The 17,841-nt window shown below is 35.7% G+C and overlaps 1 protein-coding gene across 1 annotated transcript; it reads left to right on the top strand.

Annotated features, from left to right (window-relative positions):
- Positions 1 to 315: 315 nt before the first annotated feature.
- Positions 316 to 17,239, top strand: GALNT15 (polypeptide N-acetylgalactosaminyltransferase 15). Its single transcript, XM_072412452.1, has 10 exons — positions 316 to 1,232; positions 3,919 to 4,085; positions 5,080 to 5,284; positions 6,716 to 6,883; positions 8,042 to 8,159; positions 9,351 to 9,545; positions 9,938 to 10,069; positions 11,673 to 11,774; positions 13,090 to 13,218; positions 15,421 to 17,239. Exons 1-10 carry the CDS (start codon positions 760 to 762, stop codon positions 15,553 to 15,555), a joined length of 1,824 nt encoding a protein of 607 aa, XP_072268553.1. The 5' UTR covers positions 316 to 759; the 3' UTR covers positions 15,556 to 17,239.
- Positions 17,240 to 17,841: the final 602 nt, after the last annotated feature.

The raw sequence follows: 17,841 nt of genomic DNA, 5'->3' as shown, positions 1-17,841 counted from the left end.
ATTAAATTCTTTATTGTGCCCCAAATGAATATTAATTATTTGTTTGTACTTTTCAATGCCTATTTACAATTTTTCAGACATATACCTTATAAATATAAATAACTACATAACGTATAAGTATTTTATAAAGGTTGCCTTAGGAGTCCCACTGGCTGAGTGTGAAGTTGCCTGTACATGTACACATTGCAGGAATACATAGTGGGCATTAGGACCAGGCTGCATTGTGCAGAAGTATCCGGCAGTGCTGAACTTGTGTGAAGGGGAGGCAGTGTGGCTGCCTATTTACAGTACATCTGTTCATCAGATCTCAGTGCAGTATCACAACAGTGTAGGGATCACACATCTGGGCTTGTTTCCCTGCAATCAACTAGGATGAAATGATAACACTGCCCCAGCACAAGGCAATAAAAATCTAGTCTGTAAAATGACATCTAGAGAAGAGGAAATATTTTATTACTACCATGTGGCATTTCATTGAATACTTTTTATCCTGAAGAAATCCAAGGGATTACGGTGACTTGTTTGTTTATTCTATATATTTCCTTACATTGACTGGAAGGAATTTATCTGCAAAGGCCTGGTTGGTTTAGGAGAAGAGAGAAAAAAAAGAAAAGAAAATATACACAGTAAGAGCGTGCAAGTGGAATGCAAAAAGGAAAGAAGGACCTGTGTGGGAAAATACATGTGAGGGAAACTGATCTGGAATGAAGATAATTGCAAATACCATGACGGTGTGTGCCTTACTGTGCAACCAAAAACATGCTGTTGAGGAAGAGGTGCAGATCCCTGCTGTGCCAGCTGCAGGTCCTGGTACTACTCCTGGCATTGGTTTTGATGCTGGTGATGGTGGCTATTTTAGATCCAGAGGTACAGAGTGAGGACAGTTCTGGCTATGTTTACCAGCACCATGGCACTGGGCAGAGATGGGCAGGTAGCTTATTATTGGAGCAATCTGAGGATGCCAATCAGTATAAAGTGGAACTCTTGTCCCCATTGTCTTCTCTCAGGGATGAGGAACTTATTGCCATTGGGATTCCTGGACAGAGCAGAAGCTTTGAGAAGATCAGAAGAAACATCTACAAGATAGTGAAGCACTCCAAGAGGAAGAATGATGCCAACATAGTAACCCAGAGCTGGCATACTGAACAGGCAAGGAATATACATGAGTTTAAAAAGAATGGAAGCCAGAGAATTCCTATACACCGGACAGTGCCTGAAGGTCGCCATCCATTGTGAGTATTATTAACAGTGATAATACTACATAGACACCTAGGTACCAGTGATCTGCAGGCCACTGACATGATGGTTTTAGCACGGTAGACATAAATGGCTTGATGTAATGCTGAGACTTGTAGTTCTACAATATCTAGAGGATAATACCGTCTCTGTATTTGCAGAATAAAGCAGTAATGCATGGATTGTTTATGTGCCTGCAGTAAAAAGTAGCAAACAAACAAATAATTTGAGACCACCATAAAATTAGTATTCTTTAGATACTCATCAGCTTTTCCAGAATGTGCAAACTTATAATACAAAGTGATGTTAATTAAAAAAAAATACAGTGTATGAAGTAGGTACAGGTAATTCTCAACACAGAAGCATTAACTTCCTACAGTTTACATACAATTTAGACCATTTTTTGGATAATGGATTCGGGTTTTAAAGAAAATCTGTGCTGAGAGAATACTTTTGCTGTAAATTCTAGTTTACTGGTGTGTATGAAGTCAAAATAAAAAAAATATGGTTTAATGAAACATTCCTTCTTCCTTTTTTCAATTGTGAGTTAATTTAGTCCCCATAAAAAACCTTATATCCACTGCAGAACGGTACATATTCAAATAATATTATTATTACACAGGATTTATATAGCGCCATCTCTTTACGCAGCGCTGTACAAAGTCCATAGTCATGTCAATAGCTGTCTCTCATAGTTGCTCACAATTGGAATTGTTTTTGGAATGTGGGGGGAAACCCATGCAAACATGGGGAAAACCGCCTCTGAGCCACCTAAAGCACATGGCTACATTTCATGCTCTTTTCACAATGTATTCCTTTGTAGCCACCCCATTGTGTTGCAGAGAATTGAGATTACAATTGTAAATATCCCCATCTATGGTACACTATGCAAGGAATCATGGGACATTCAGAGTTCCTAAAGGCAGGAGGCTGACATTACAGCTGCACTGCTGCCCTCTAGTGTTACAGAAATAACACAGAACATTGCTTTGTATTAACACACAGGGGTCTTTTTATAAAGCTGTGAATCTGCCATTGACTGAAACATTCCTGTGTCAAGAATCTCCCAGGTCCATGTTTTTAGCAGGAGTAGTTCGCTCTCCACCAGAGAATGTTTCAGCAAATGTCATGGCACACAATCAATATTAAGTTTGCTGTAATTAATGTTATGGAATAAAATCTAGGTTATTTGCCATTGGTTACAACACACAAAGGGCTCTATTTATAAAACAGGGAATATAGCATTCCCTCAAACATTCCCTGGTGGAAATCAATTACTGACATTGAAACACATGGACTTGGAAGTTTCCCACAATAGGAACGTTTAAGGAATTGCCTAAATCCCTGTTTTTAAAAATAAAGTGTTATAATATAAAATTGACAATATTGTTCCCCTTACATAACCTGCTTACTATACCAATTTATAAAGAGACTTACAGGAATGTCCGTGCCTCAAACATATTGAGTTCTGATGAGTTCACAAAACTGTTATAAAAATATTCATGAATGTTATTAGAAGATCTTTTATATCTACCAAGTTGTAATTTTGGTTTAGTGGTATTATTCATGGCTTTACGCAAGTAAAATATAATTTCAGCCTTGACCTGGAATCAGAGCCTCTAGGGGGAAAATTAATTATAATATAAATAAGGAAACCTAACTTCATAGCGTACTTCATAACATTCTCCCTTTCTCTTTTGTAATAATAAAATGAAGACACAACTTGTAGTTCCTGATAAAAGGAGGTGATGTAACTTCCAAATTTAAGTATCACTTCTTTGGAATAAAATACCAGAGTTATGTGGAATTATTTAAAAACAAGGTATGAATAATGTGCACCCATTTCCTTTCTATATAAATTTAAACTTACAGTACCCAATGTTTCACTTACTAAAATGTTTTTGGGATAATTTGTTAAGACTTCCTTAGGTGATATTAAACAAATACCTAAAATATTTCATTGTGGAAAGAAAATGGTTACACTATAAGCCCAGTGAGAAACAACAAGGGATGGAAAGCAAATCCTGAAATTGTTATATACAGGACTCTTTTTAACCTCAAATATTGTCTTTTTGGAATCCTCCAGGTCCATGTAAATGATTCCCACAAGGGAATTGAGGGAATGCCAGATTCTCTGTTTTATAAATAGAGCTCATATTGTATATAGTATGCATTTTGTTTATTGTATATTGTTTATTTGAAACTATATTACAGTAATTGTAATGTGTGTTATATTTCTTGACTGCAGCTCACTGCTACCAGGATAAAAAACTTCCTGCTATGTATTTCAAAATTGTTTTAAATGAAGTTGACTAAACTAATCATTTTTAGTTGGTATTACTATTAGCCCTTTTGTTTTTACTGCTAATAGACCACTACTATTTTATTTAAAAAAATTTGTTTTGTATTTAGTTTTGTATTTATTGTTGTTTTGCCACCCACTAGGCAGATTCATTCTGCAGAAATGAAAAGAAAATTAAAAAAATGCTATTACCAGAACACCAACAGTGTAAAAATATTTCTAAAGGGGGTTTCCTTCACATTAAAGAGATTTTTTTGACTTCCTGTTCTGTCAAATGGAAAACGATTTTAAAAAACATGCAACAGGGGTGTAACATTTCCATATTCTATTCAATATGTTTTTGACTTTACAAAATCCTCTTTTTTTGTTACAACACACAGGTGTCACCAGCAGATTTACAATGAGAATCTCCCTACAACCAGTGTCATCATCTGCTTTCACAATGAAGCCTGGTCTACACTGCTGAGGACGGTACACAGTATCCTGGACAACTCCCCTAAAAGGATGCTAAAGGAGATTATCTTGGTGGATGATCTTAGTTATCAAGGTAGCCTCTTTGATATAAAAAAGATTTAGGGTGGAGGTTGTACTAAGATTTGAGGTCAGGTACTCCCCACCCCAGGCTCTCAAAATACAGCTTAACAGGAAAAAAAACACTTGGGGAAAATTTTTAAAAAAATACCCTACACTATGGCTTCCAGCTAGCCCACTTAGACAAGATGTCAGCGGGGCTTCTTGAAAGATCCTTGGGAAAGGATAATGCTGCTTTATTTCAACATGGACTGGGGCAAGCCAGATGTGCCGAGCTTTTATTTGAAAGAATCTCAGCAAGAATCTCACCATGAGAAATACAGTGGCTGACCTGTTTTAAAAAATCTTGTCTTATTGCTTTCAGAATCTCATACTCCCCCTTAGGTATGAAGCCAGAAATGGTCAAGGAGAGTGACAACTCCTAATCTGTGACTCTCCGAATCGGCATGAAAGCCAAACATTTAGCTTTTTAAATGAAGTGATCGGCAGTGGCATTCTTCATATTTCTTTCAGATTGATATGCATCTAGTTGCTCTGAGGCTATAGAGTTCCTGAATTTCTCATAGATGGACCCCATCATTGGAGAATCATGAAGTCTGCCATTGCTGAACTTTTCTTAGAAATGTTAGTTCCTGGACTGCCATACTAATGCTTTGGCTTTGGTGCTTTTTGAAATACTGACCTAAAACAGCTATAGAGATGAGGAATTCAGACATTTTCTCACACTTATTTAAAACTTGCTTGTTACAGGCCCCTAAGGTACATACTTCAGACACAGCCAGTCAGCTAATATTTTGAATGGCAAACTCTGTTTTTCCTAATGATACACTAAATACAGTACCTAATAAAAATGTGCAGATATAATATATATATATAAATATATATATATATATATATATATATATATATATATAAATATATATATTCATATCAGATATCCACTCACATGTAGGGTAAGCTTCTGCTGCCATACTACCTCAATCAGATTTCTATGTTTGTAATATTTCCAGGTCATCTGAAGTCCGCACTGAGTGAATACATTTCTCGAATTGGCGGAGTGAAGCTCATAAGAAGCAACAAAAGACTTGGTGTTATTGGAGGCCGAATGCTTGGAGCAGCCAGAGCAACAGGGGAGGTTCTGGTCTTCATGGACCCACATTGTGAATGCCACCCAGGCTGGCTAGAACCCTTACTGAGCAGAATAGTGAATAATAAGTAAGATGTTTTCTGCATGGAATTATATTTCTATCAACCAGCAAAATGTATAAGAATGTCAAAAGATGGCACCCGATCCGATTGTTGCTTTATTTTACCAACTCTGAACTTCAAGTAAACAGTTGAAGTATGTGGGAGCTGTTGTACCTGGTATAGGATTCGAATTTCTCCCCAACCAGTCCTGTTATTTACAAACCTGTCTGAGATTAAACAATGAAGACGAAGCAGCAGCTAATTGTCAAGCTTTCCTCTCACTGACTCTCTCAGTATCTAAAAAAAGCTTTCCACCTAAAAGTAAATATTTTGAGACCTCAAATTTTAGATTGTTTTAAACAATTCCTGCAAGCAAAATATTTCACATGCAAATTGAATTGCTGTTTAATTGAAATGTGTTCTTTAAAACAGATGTTGGCATTAAACTCCTTGTTTCTAAATATAGCTGTTCACATTTAGTAATATATTAAATAGTCTGGAAATAGTAAGAATGTGTTCTTCATGCTTTTCGTTATTTGAAGGCCTTAAAAATCTTTTTTTTTTTTACACAATAATTGAAAGTTTGTACAGACAGGGCTTCTTCTGCTATCTGTTAATGCTGCATTTGTTTCTCTATACATTTGTATGTACATTAGATATGTTTTATGTATTTGTGTTGTGTGTGTTGTTGAGCTCTATTTGTATCAGCATGTTAAGTGGAACAGGAAGTGGTTGTGCTATATAAATTGTTACTAATAAGATAAATGTGATGCAAAAATAATAAGACATTCTCAGACAAATGCAGATGTTTGTAGTAGAAAAATCTACAGACTGCCTTTGTAAATACAAAATTTTTCAACATCTAAAATCTGCTACATAACCATGGATTTATTACAGCCCATGTACTACTTAACACCAATGTCAGACTGGACTGACTACAAACATACTACTTTAAAACTTTTAAAGGAAGACCCTCAGCTCAGAACCCCCTTTTACACCCAGACACACACCCAGATTAGACCCCCATTGGATTTGTCCCCTGTAGTACTCAGACCTCAGGTCAATCCTCCCCTTTAAACTCAGACCCCAGATCTTTCATGCTGAGAGCCTAATCAAACCATTCTTCATCTCTATATACTCACACACCAGCCATAGTCCTCCTCAGATCAGCACTCCTTCTCCCCAACCCCTTCAGACCTCAAATCCAGAGCTTAGAGCTGTGCAGGGCTACAGAACACACCGAGGCCTTCTATCACAGACATCCCTTGGCTTGAGACATGTCATTTTTCCATACATTCTTGTCTGAGGCTGATACTGGCATCAAGTGTTGGAATGATCATTCCAGCACCTGGTACCTGGATATATATAGTCTTTAAAATCTGTACGATTTTAAGCCAATATAAAAGCACAAGTGATGTATTAAATATATAAAATATATTTTCTTTGTTTCCTTCACAGAAACAGAATCGTTTCACCTATTCTAGATGTCATTGACTGGAAAATGTATGACTATTATCACTCACCAGACCTGAGACAAGGAGTGTTTGATTGGAAACTTGACTTATACTGGGTTACTCTGACAGAGAGTGAAGAGAAGGTACGACAATCTCCCATCATACCATTAAGGTAATGTTTAATCATCCTGCCAAGAAGAGACTTACACATTTATAATATATAATACTAATTCAATTCAAGTGATTAGGTGAACAGTGCTGATAAAGAAAGTACATCACAAGTACTCTTTGGTCTTTTTAAAAAGCTTCATTTTGATTGGCCCATAACTACAGTATACAAAACCAATGTACTGCAAAATATATGACTATCCCAGTGTATACAACTTCAGATACAGGAGATTAAGAAGTCAATTTTGAGAATGGATCAAGGTAACCCATAGAAAGGTGCCAAGTAACATTGGATTCTCAGTCCATTTTAGGGGACTCATGAGCCCAAATTATTGAGAAGTCTACAGATTATGAAAAAGCAGGAGCTTTTAACATTTTAAAACAATCACCCATGTATTGGTAAGTATTTAAGAAAAATAAATTTTCAAAGTTCACTGAAATCTTAGTTATTTCTGTGGATTGCAGATCCTAGAGGCATGCTTTTATTGTAAAGACGCAGCAGATGTGCAAAGAGATTATTAATAATATTATTACACAGTATTTATAGCGCCATCATATTACGCAGCGCTGTACAAAGTCCATAGTCATATCACTTGCTGTACCATAGTCAAATGTCTTTACAACAGCCTGGGGTCAATTTTGGGGGGTAGCCAATTAACCTAACTACATGTTTTTGAAAAAGTTTCACCTATATCTTGAGTTTTTTCTTAAAATCTTTGCTAAGTAAGAACACGACTTTAAAAGCACAGGTTAGGTACTGCTTGTTTTAACATTATTTTTTTGGTGATTGGTAAGCATATAAAGGTGACATGGTAGCTTTGGCCTTAGCTTTCATATTCAAATCTCAGACTGGACATGATATTCATGATGTTTGTGTGGGTTTCCTACCACACCAAAAAACTTAATAGTAGATTAATCCCACCACCACCCAAATTGGTCATAGAATAGGTAAAGTCCTGTAGAAGACATCAGCACTATGTAAATGAATAAACAAATGTGGTGATATGTTCTCCATAGTCTGAGCACAGGTGTACCTAATAAATATGCATAAATATGGTTACAAAAGTTCTGATAAATGTATAAATTCAATAATTTATAAATAATGGATGTGATTGTTAGTTTGTTAATATATAATATGTAATAATGTATGATATTCACCCAGAACTCCTGTAATACCAGGAAGTGTAATAGTTGTTGACCGGCACTACTTCCAGAATATTGGAGCCTTTGATTCAGGCATGGAGGACTCGGGAGTTGAAAATATTGAGCTTTCTATCCGGGTGAGTTAACATTTTAGGAAAGAATTAAGCAATATAGCAAACAATTAACAAAAAGGGAGAAAAAATGAAAGTACATGATTCTGGGATATGCTAGGCCAATCAAGTTTGGTCCAAGCTCACATTTTCCTTGGTGCTAAAAAAAAAAGGTAATGTGTCACGGATAATGGGGAGGGAAGGAAAACAGAAAGATAAATACAAGGGAGTAGGCCTTCAATAACTAGGGAAAAGGAAACAGTCACCCCCTATGGACACCTAGCCCTGACTCCTGACAGTATGAATATCGCCTGAAGGTGGGAATACTCATACACTGCAACCTAGGCCCTAGTAGCCCTGCATAGCCCTAGGAGTAGTGACTGGGCTTGAGACTACTGGTTCCTCCCCTGATGAAAGAACCAGTTTCTCCCTGAGGCCTAGTAACACCAAAAGTAGTTCAATTTATCTTAATTAGCAAATGGAGGAGCAGGAACCCTGAAGAGGACAACACACCAGGTCTTCACATCCCAGAAGTGAATATCAACCACATAGCATGAAGTGTGAGGCCTGACTAAATGGAGGAGCAGTAATGACCACCAGCTGCAGCTGGTACAAGGGGAGTGGTCATTACAAACAACAACACAGAAACAAGTAAAAACAAAGAGACTGTCCGATAACCTCACGTGCAGCTTGTCTCACAGATCTTCTAACCTCAGTTACGGAAGGGAGAGTATGGTGGGGCACAGTTGACCCAGTTTAAATTCAAAATTTGATTTAAATGGTTTTCGTTGGGAACTACTCTTTGTATGCTTCTTTCTTTTCCATAGCTTAGCAGACTGTACTTTCTGTAATAGCTAGAAAACATCATCTGGTATAATTGCTTCAGCTGCAAAACCATTACGGTTGGCTGTTTTGGCATAATACCTTTAAATAAATATCAGTCGTCTCAAACAAAAAGTGGGTCAGATAATGTCAGCATTTTGGTCTCTAATGCTATCAGTGGCTTTCATACTTTTTCTGTAGCCCAAAAACTAAGCAAAGTTCAAGCAATTAAGTATGTTTAGGGCAGAAGGTAGCATAGCTGTGCATCCTAAAGATTTCCATCTTTGAACATCCTAAGCACTCTAAATCTTTTATTTTTACTGGGCAAGGACCAGATAAGACTGTGTCATATTGTGTTTTTGCTATTTTATGGTTTTCTCCTGTATTTGTTGACAGGTTTGGCTTTGTGGTGGCTCAGTAGAAATTGTACCATGCTCCAGAGTTGGCCATCTGTCTCAGATTCCCAGCACATCTAATATAACTGAAAATGAAACAATTCTAAAAAACAAAATCCGTATTGCAGAGGTATGGATGGATTCATACAAAGATGTCTTCTATCAGAGCATTGGAATGGAGCATGTGAGCAACCTGGTCAGTGAAATGTATGCTCTTTGTTTAAAACTCTGTAGTTAAGTATCTTTTGTTATATCTATTTCTTTGTTATTGCATTGTTTTATCTATTTTGTCTTTAAATCATTAAATAATATACTGTACTCGTTAATTTCACTTGCAAGTCTCTTGTCACTTGTCTTTGTACACTTTGAATTTAACCCAACAATATTCATATAAATCCATGACATAATACAGTAATGTCACAGATAGCGGTAATACCGAACCGGGGGTTCCTAACCTCTCCACTCTCTCTAAAGCTAAATATGGCTGGAGTTGAACTTTACTATATGTTTTTAACTATTATTACAATAAAATAATGGCTACAGTATATTTGATTTATTTTATTTTTTTTTAATTTTTATCTATCTTAGAGCAAGAAAACTGATGTCACTGAACGGGAACAACTGCGACTTAGACTCGGCTGCAAAGGCTTCCAGTGGTTTTTGGAAAATATATATCCAGAAATCAATGCCTCAGTATCTGTGCAGGGATTATATGGCCTAGTAAGAATTTGTTATCTATTTTTGGGCGGGAAAATTATTTTTCATATGTTGTTCATCATAAAACACTCAAATGTATTTAAATATATCTGTACTATTTTCAAGCAGCTGTCCAAGATTTTGAGTCTTTTACCTAAAGTATAAAACTTTAGGGAAAGAAAAGCAATGCTCAAAAAATATGAGAGCTTCCCCTTAAAATGCTAGTTGTCTAGCTGTCCCTGACTTCACTCCTTTAGGTTAGTGGCATGGGACAAGCAAGCGGATTAGTAGACATTGTGGATGCAGCACGGTTGGCTCAGTAATTAGTACTCGTGCTGTTGAAGCCCTAGATCACAGGTTCATATCCCAGCCAGGACTCTATCTGCAAGGAGTTTGTACGTTCTCCCTGGCCTTCCTCCCTTATCCCAAAAAACAAGCAGTTAGGTTAATGGGCTTTCCATAAAAAATTGTCCTTAGACTTTATTACACCTCCCCTTTCCTCACTGCCATAAGATAGGTCGTGGCTCTGCAGTCTACAGTGCTAGCTGGGAACAATGGTAACTGATAACAGTTAGCAGAGGCGGAGAGTACAAGAGGTTATCGAATCCCAATCTCTGGGAGATTTTTACATTTTATAAAACATACATTGAAATACTTTAAAGTATATTTAACAGAATAAAATTAGCTTTGCCCTTTGGAGTTATTCATCATTGTTGCGTCACCTTCATCAGAGCTGTTCCATTAAAATTCCTGTGAGAACAGCCTTGGATGAGATGGAAATAGCTTATCAGAGAACATTCTGTAGCTTGTTACTCCCTTGAAATTATTAACTCATTACGATACCATTATTTTTACTATAAAAGTTGGATTGAGGGATTCTTTTTTTTTTTCTATTTGATTAGTTTTTGTACGCTGCCTATATATATTTATAAGAAACTTATAACCTGGATAAAGTATGCATCAGGTATTCATTATTGGTTGTTTAAAAAGTTGTGTTCAAGGCTCATTCACACAGACAATGACATTTTACAGATAGGCATCTCATGCTGGAGGCTTGATAATGCATCAGCATTCGTGTTTTGGATGCCATGAACACTGATGGATGTTGGTGGGTGGAAGAAAAACACAGTATATCCATTTACTCACCTTCAGGTGTGCTATGTATAAACAACAGCTCCATTGATCTCACAAATGAATGGAAGTTGTAATTCAAATGTTGACATAAATATCTGGGCAAGGTCACAGTATTTTTCCATAACTTAGTGTGGGACAAATTAGCCCACTTCACATTACACTGATATGTATGTTTCTTCGGACAGAAAGGGGGCTGATTTACGAAAAAAAGATTTAGAAAAAACATTAACTTCATAAGCTAAATGTTTACTTAGTTAATGAAGTGAAGATATGTTCTCTTTGAATAAACAATTATGTTCATCAACAACAAAATACAATTTTGTTTGGCAAATGGATTGGAACTATTTCAATTATTCACTTGACTAAGGGAACATTCAGTAAGTTAAGAGAACATTCCTAACTCAGCCTTGGTGAATATAAAGCATATAAGAATGACTTTCATTTAATAATAAAAATATACAAATTAACATTTTTCTATTTTTATCATTCACAGCTGTTTAATACTGAAGCAGACTCCTGTGTGCAAGTCATTTACAACAGCAGAATGTCATATCACATGGTTGAGCTTTCGGATTGTGGTAGTAAACTGAATCAGGTAAAAGTACAATGTTTTATTTTTTGTTTTTTCCAGCTTTGGTGGAATTATTGCTGCCTGCTGCAGATTTCCTAAATAAGTTTATGTTTAAAGTTAAATTTGCTGTGCTTGTATGATTGAGTCAGTACAAGTACACCATATTCACTAAGTTAATTCTTACTTGATAAAATAATTATCCAATCTTGCTAAAGCAGCATTTATTTCCTTGTACATGATTAGGTAATAGGCAAAGTGAATTGTTTAACTTTGTTTCACCTCATTCACTAAGATACAAATTCACTTTTTTTAAAGTGAGCATTTATTTTGTAAATCAGGGCCTTTGTGTACTTGGTATGTACTCTTGAATTATTTTTGTTTTCCAGTGAAGTTTCCAGTTATTTATATAGCATAAAGCACAAGGACATTTTACCCAAATATGCAATTCCAACCTTTCCGTAACAGCTTGGGGAAGGTCATAGTATTACTGCATCTCATTCATCGCCATGATTCATGAAGTTTTATGTTAGGGACTTGGGTGACTTGCACAGAGCCCTGATGTCAACTCAAATGAACATCTAGGTGATGAACTGGAAAGCTACCATTCCCTTATAAATTGTTATTTTGGTTGAATTGGTGGATATTGGGATGTCCTCCAATCTCTTATAGATGTGTTGTGTGTTTATGGAGCATTTAGTGTTCTCTGTCTTATGGGAGAAAGGTCACAACGATTTAATATTGCACCTGCCATCTGAACAGAAAAAGACCTTCTTTAGCTTTTCTGATTTACATACATTTTTATGTCAATTGTTAAAACTACTAGATCACAAGCACCATCACCTCTATGTCATTTTTACTCACTTTTCTTTCCCCTTTGCTTTACTCACTTTTTTTGCTTTACTCGCTTTTTTCTCTCCCCGTCCCCCACCTGATTTTTACTTCTTCCACTTTCTATTCTCTATTGCAATACCTACTTATTATTTGTCTGTACATCATTGTTGTCATTGAGCATTGTTTGTTAATGTTGTATTGTTTTCTATGTTTATTACCTCTCCTGCTGTATGTTTACCTCTAATGAAAGATTTTTAGAAAGATTAGCCAACAACAGCCCCAGTATTTCTTCTATGGCTATTTCACTAAACATATAATTTTTGACATGTAATATTTTATTTTGACAGTGACATAACTAAAAGATATTAGCAGATCTCAAACGATTTTAAACATTCACAATTTTTATTAATATATTGCATAGAGACCTCTGTTAGTCATGGATAGCAGATCAGTTATATGGTTTGTGCCAATTTGAGTTATTTATTAACACAGATGTCTTACTTTCCAGCTATTTGTATATCACGATAAGAAGATCTATTCTAACCTTACAGAGTCACTTTGCTTTGACCTAATGTATGAACAGATTGTGCTCACAAACTGCTCCTTCAAAGAAGCATCTACATGGGATTTTACTGAGGTATTCTAAATGCTACCACAATGTCAAGCTATAACTTTTCTGAATTATAAAATTTTTAAATCAAGATTTTGGGTGGCCCTAGACTTGGCTGCTTTATATACTAAACCTAGTGTGTTGAGCAGGTATTCTCTACAAGAGTTCCATGGACCCCGAGGTTTCTCTAGAAGTTGTCAGGGATTCCTTGACCTGTGGGTGATTGACTTCCATAAATCAGTTGTTCCCGAACCAACATCAGCTAAATGAAGCAATCATTTTAACTGACCGTAAGGGGGGCATTTTGACGACTACTGTGCTGGCAACCAATGCTCTACTGTTGCAGGCTTTTCTCAACACCCAAGCATTTTTTTAAGGTTTCCTAGGAGAAAAAAAGATTAAAAAAGGCTGTTGTAGAAGGTGGAAGAAATAGTATTCTGGCTTTATTCTGGAATAACATTAAGAATGCTTCCCCTTTTATAAATACTGTTTCGGATTGAAAGTAAAGAACTAGAAATGTTAGAGTAAGAGTTTTACAGACTTGTAAACCATCACTGGCTTTCTGTAGAACCCAATAAAATTATTTTACAAGATTTTTGAACTTTAAAGTTTTACGAGTATGATCTCAGACAAGTGTTGTACATTGCATTGCCAATTATTACCTACAGCACCTATAAAGTGCACATAGAATGACAGCTCATACAGCTCTACCCATTTAGTGATCCTATTTTAGAAGTTTTATACACTAATGGCACATATCTATATTTTAAGCTGGACCATTTAGCTTTCCTAGTAAAACAGAGTTGGATTAAACATAATAAAATGACAGCAACTATATCTGTGAGTAATTTTTAATATTTTATTGTTTCCATAGCCACTGTAAGCATCAAATTTTGTTATCTGATCATCATCAGGCTTCTCATTTACAACATGTTTTTAACTTATCATTAGGCAATCTCCAGCAGTGGTCATGTTGCACAGGTTATACAAGAAAGGTCACCTGTCTGGTGAGCTTTTACCATTCCAAATTCTCCACCAGGTACACTGGGCATAATTTAAAAAAGCTCTCCAAGGCTGGAGAGGATGCACTTTCATCAGTGAACCTGGGTGATCCAGCAAACCTGGTAAAAAAGTAACTTGCTATATGTTAGCAAAATGTTTTCAATCCTACACAAGATCCATTCCATGCCTTCTCCAGCCTTAGAGAGCTTTATCAGGTCCACTATGTCCAAATTCTCCACCAGGTACACTATATAACTTCAACAATACAAAATAATACACATATAAATAGAGAAATTTAGACTGGCCTAGACTTTTATTTGTAATAATAAAGTGTCTTGTATTATTAAAGCCAAAACATTTTTTAGGTTTGGATTAAGTAGAAGAATGTAGGCCCTTCTTGGGTCTGTGTCCCATGGGGGACAGGAAGTAAGAGGTGATCTCTGCATAGATATTCTCTTCTTAGTAGTTGTCATCATAACTAGTTTACTCATTGGAAAATTCCTCGATCTCCTATTGTTCCTTTGACAAAAATTAGGATTTCCTATTGAGGCAATGGTCCCCACAACCAGGGATAGGTATGAAAAAGAGTTCTTACTCTAGCATATTCAAGCCAAATATATTTCAGGCTACACCACAAACTGACAGAGTTGGATGTGATGTGTGCCATGAAGGGACAAATAGAAAGCTTTTTTAGGGTCTGTTCATTATTTTAAAATTATGGATAAGCCCCTATTCTGTAATGGAAGTAAGATCTATGTATATCTTGTTTGTTTCTCACTAAGTGGGCAACTTTTTGAGTCCCTTTAACCCACCTAATCATAACCTGTCTAATTGTTTCAACATATTTAAAGGAACTTCTGAAAAAACTGTTTTTATGTAGTAAAACAAATATGGATTTGTGGACCATTGGAGTGCCATCTTTAATTTATTATTAATGTTATTAATAACATTATTTTTAATAATAAAGAAAGAAGATGATGGTTTTACAAGTATTTGCATTTGAAAAACAGATTGTTGCTTGTTTGAAAATCAGATGAAGAGTCATTTGAAGAGATTAAGCAGTTCCATGAGCAGGTCTATGTAAACACGCATGTGCATTGTGTTTAGATATAAAGGTGTCAGGTGAAGAAGACACAGACAGCTTCTCTCTGCAGTCATAAACTGTCTCTGAAATGTTGCTGTGTTTAGCAGTATTGTAAATATAAAATCTGATTTTCACTCTTGCAGGCTGGACAACTGATACACATTCCTACCGGCAAGTGTGTGGAAACAGTGAGCATAGAGACTGGCAAGACTTTTCTCTTCCTTAGCTTGTGTAAGAATAACCAAGGAAACCAAACCTGGAAAATGATACCAGTGTGAGAATGGAAACTGAAAGTTTGTATATTATTTAATCTGAAAACTGCTGTATAGTTATTTATTTTAGCCTCACCCGAAAGAGTATCTCTTTTCTTATGCCAAGGCATCATTTGACATGTAATTTAAAATATTTAGCACTATTGGGCATTACAATGGCTTACACGTAGGATTTTTGTATAAATGGCAAGTTGAGTGTGCAAATTACTTTAGTTGCATGATTGGAAAAAGAAATAAACAAGAGTACATTACTCATTGCTAAAATAAGATTGTTAAAGGGAAATCATTTCTCTAGTAGTAAGAAAACCTAAGTTAGATTTTCAGTTATACAAGTCTACTACATACAAATGTTTATGTCAGGTTTATTTTACTGCCTGGATCAACACCAGGAAACTCATTAAATTCTAGTTATAGTAGATGATCTAAAACAGCTTTTCTCCAGCAGGGATCTGTAGAATCCTAGGGTTCCTCCAGAAGTTGTTAGGGGTTCCTTAACCTGTGATTAATTTGACTTTTCATGGGACCTGCCAGTTACTGTTTTAGCTGTCTGTATGGGTGCCATTCTATGCACCATTGTAAGAAGGGGCATTAATCTTTAGTACCACCATTGTAGGAGCACCACTGATTTCTAAATAATTGGTTTTATCAGGGGTTCCCTAAAACCTAATCATTTTTTCAAGGGTTATTTTAGAGTAAAAAGTCGAGACAGGGTAGTCTTCCATGCAAAATGTTACTGTTCACAGCTGTAATAGGCAGATTCCTCTATTAAGAGGCACTTATTCTAGTAACATCATATAAGGATGTAACTTCACTTTGGGAGAATTTTTCTGGTCTCCCGTTCTATCTGTCACCACAAAGTATGATTAAATATTTTCATGATGGAAAATGTATGTTCTCTCAATCAATTCAAATGTAGTGTTTGTAACCAATGTAACTCATATGGGCATTTGCCAGTAAAAAGTATAAAGAATCAAACATAAGCAATACGTACAAAGCCCTCTACACTAACTGTATGTACGGAGGACAACAAATGTAAATATTTTGTAAAATATTTTTTCCCCTTTTTTGTCACAAACTAACACTGCTAAATATTAGTTATTGCACTTGTAAATAAAATCTACTTTTCTACCCAAACCTTACAGGTGTATACACTTACCAGTTCATCTGTTTCCCAAAACAGTTACAATTGGTGATAACTCAAGTTGCCAGCATACTTATGTCAGCTGTTAAGCAAAAGTCCAAGTCATTTATTTATATGTATAACAGTATTGAAGTGTGGTAACTGCAGAGATAAAGATATGCTAAGATGGCATTATCTTCAGCTATAAAGAATTATGTTTCATTTTAAGCCGGTCTATCTGTGCCTCCCATGAATTTGACTTACTAAGAAAGTTAAACATATGCAGGGCTATGCATTCTTCTTTTGTCTCCATGCATCAAATTGGGAGACACCTAAATAAGTTCAAAATTCACATGTAAATACTTATTAATTAATACTTAACAATCCATGTACACCTTATAAAGACAATGGGCTTTGTATAAACCTGTAAAGAAAGTAAAGGTAAAGCCTGTATTATACAAATGTTTTCTTTTATTTTGAAACCTTGTAATAGCATTTTTATGTATATTTGCTATTTCCTGTATTTTTAGGGAAATTTGAAAAAATAAAGTGTTAACTTATTCTAACATGCGCACAGTTGCAAAATATCAGCCCACACTTCATTTCTTGTTTGTGTATGTGTCTTGATTATTCCCAGTTCTTTGAACCACCTACTGGCATTTATATGTCTCTAGGGCTCCAGCAGAGAGAGTTCTGAAGTTTGCAAATCCTGCTGTGACTGTTACAGAGGCATCTCATTCTTCCTATTCTAATTTCAATTTATTTTGCAATAAAAAAACAGCAAGAGAAGAATGAGATTCCAAAGAAAGAAAGCCTCAGAGGAGCTAACATTATAATGAAATAGTATATACAATACCAAGACACTGAGCTGCACACCCATGATGTCATCACAAATAGAATTTAATAGCTCCCAAGTTTCACCCCTGAGGATCCACCCGCTCTGATGTATTTCATCTTAAATGGGCTTAGTCATAGAGGCGGAGGTGAGCAGACATGAGACAACATTTATACACATGTGGATAATGCCAAATTTAAAATCAAGTCTAAATCACCACTACTTAATGCGTACCTAAACTCAGAATTTTCACATTACATAAAAGGGTAGAGAACTCTTTTATGTAAGGTAAAAATTGTTTTTTTTCTTAGGTGCAACACCCTTTAAAAAAAAAAAG

The sequence above is a fragment of the Pyxicephalus adspersus genome, chromosome 5 (assembly GCF_032062135.1).
Source record: "Pyxicephalus adspersus chromosome 5, UCB_Pads_2.0, whole genome shotgun sequence".
Lineage (NCBI taxonomy): Eukaryota > Metazoa > Chordata > Amphibia > Anura > Pyxicephalidae > Pyxicephalus > Pyxicephalus adspersus.
The sequence above is the reverse complement of the archived record's forward strand: the minus strand, read 5'-3'. Positions and strand labels throughout refer to the sequence as shown.

Coding starts and splice junctions, on each gene's coding strand:
- GALNT15 (XM_072412452.1), top strand. CDS start 760: ATGCTGTTGAGGAAGAGGTGCAGATCCCTGCTGTGCCAGCTGCAGGTC. Junction 1,233..3,918: donor CCTGAAGGTCGCCATCCATT/GTGAGTATTATT, acceptor TACAACACACAG/GTGTCACCAGCAGATTTACA. Junction 13,219..15,420: donor CTACATGGGATTTTACTGAG/GTATTCTAAATG, acceptor TCACTCTTGCAG/GCTGGACAACTGATACACAT.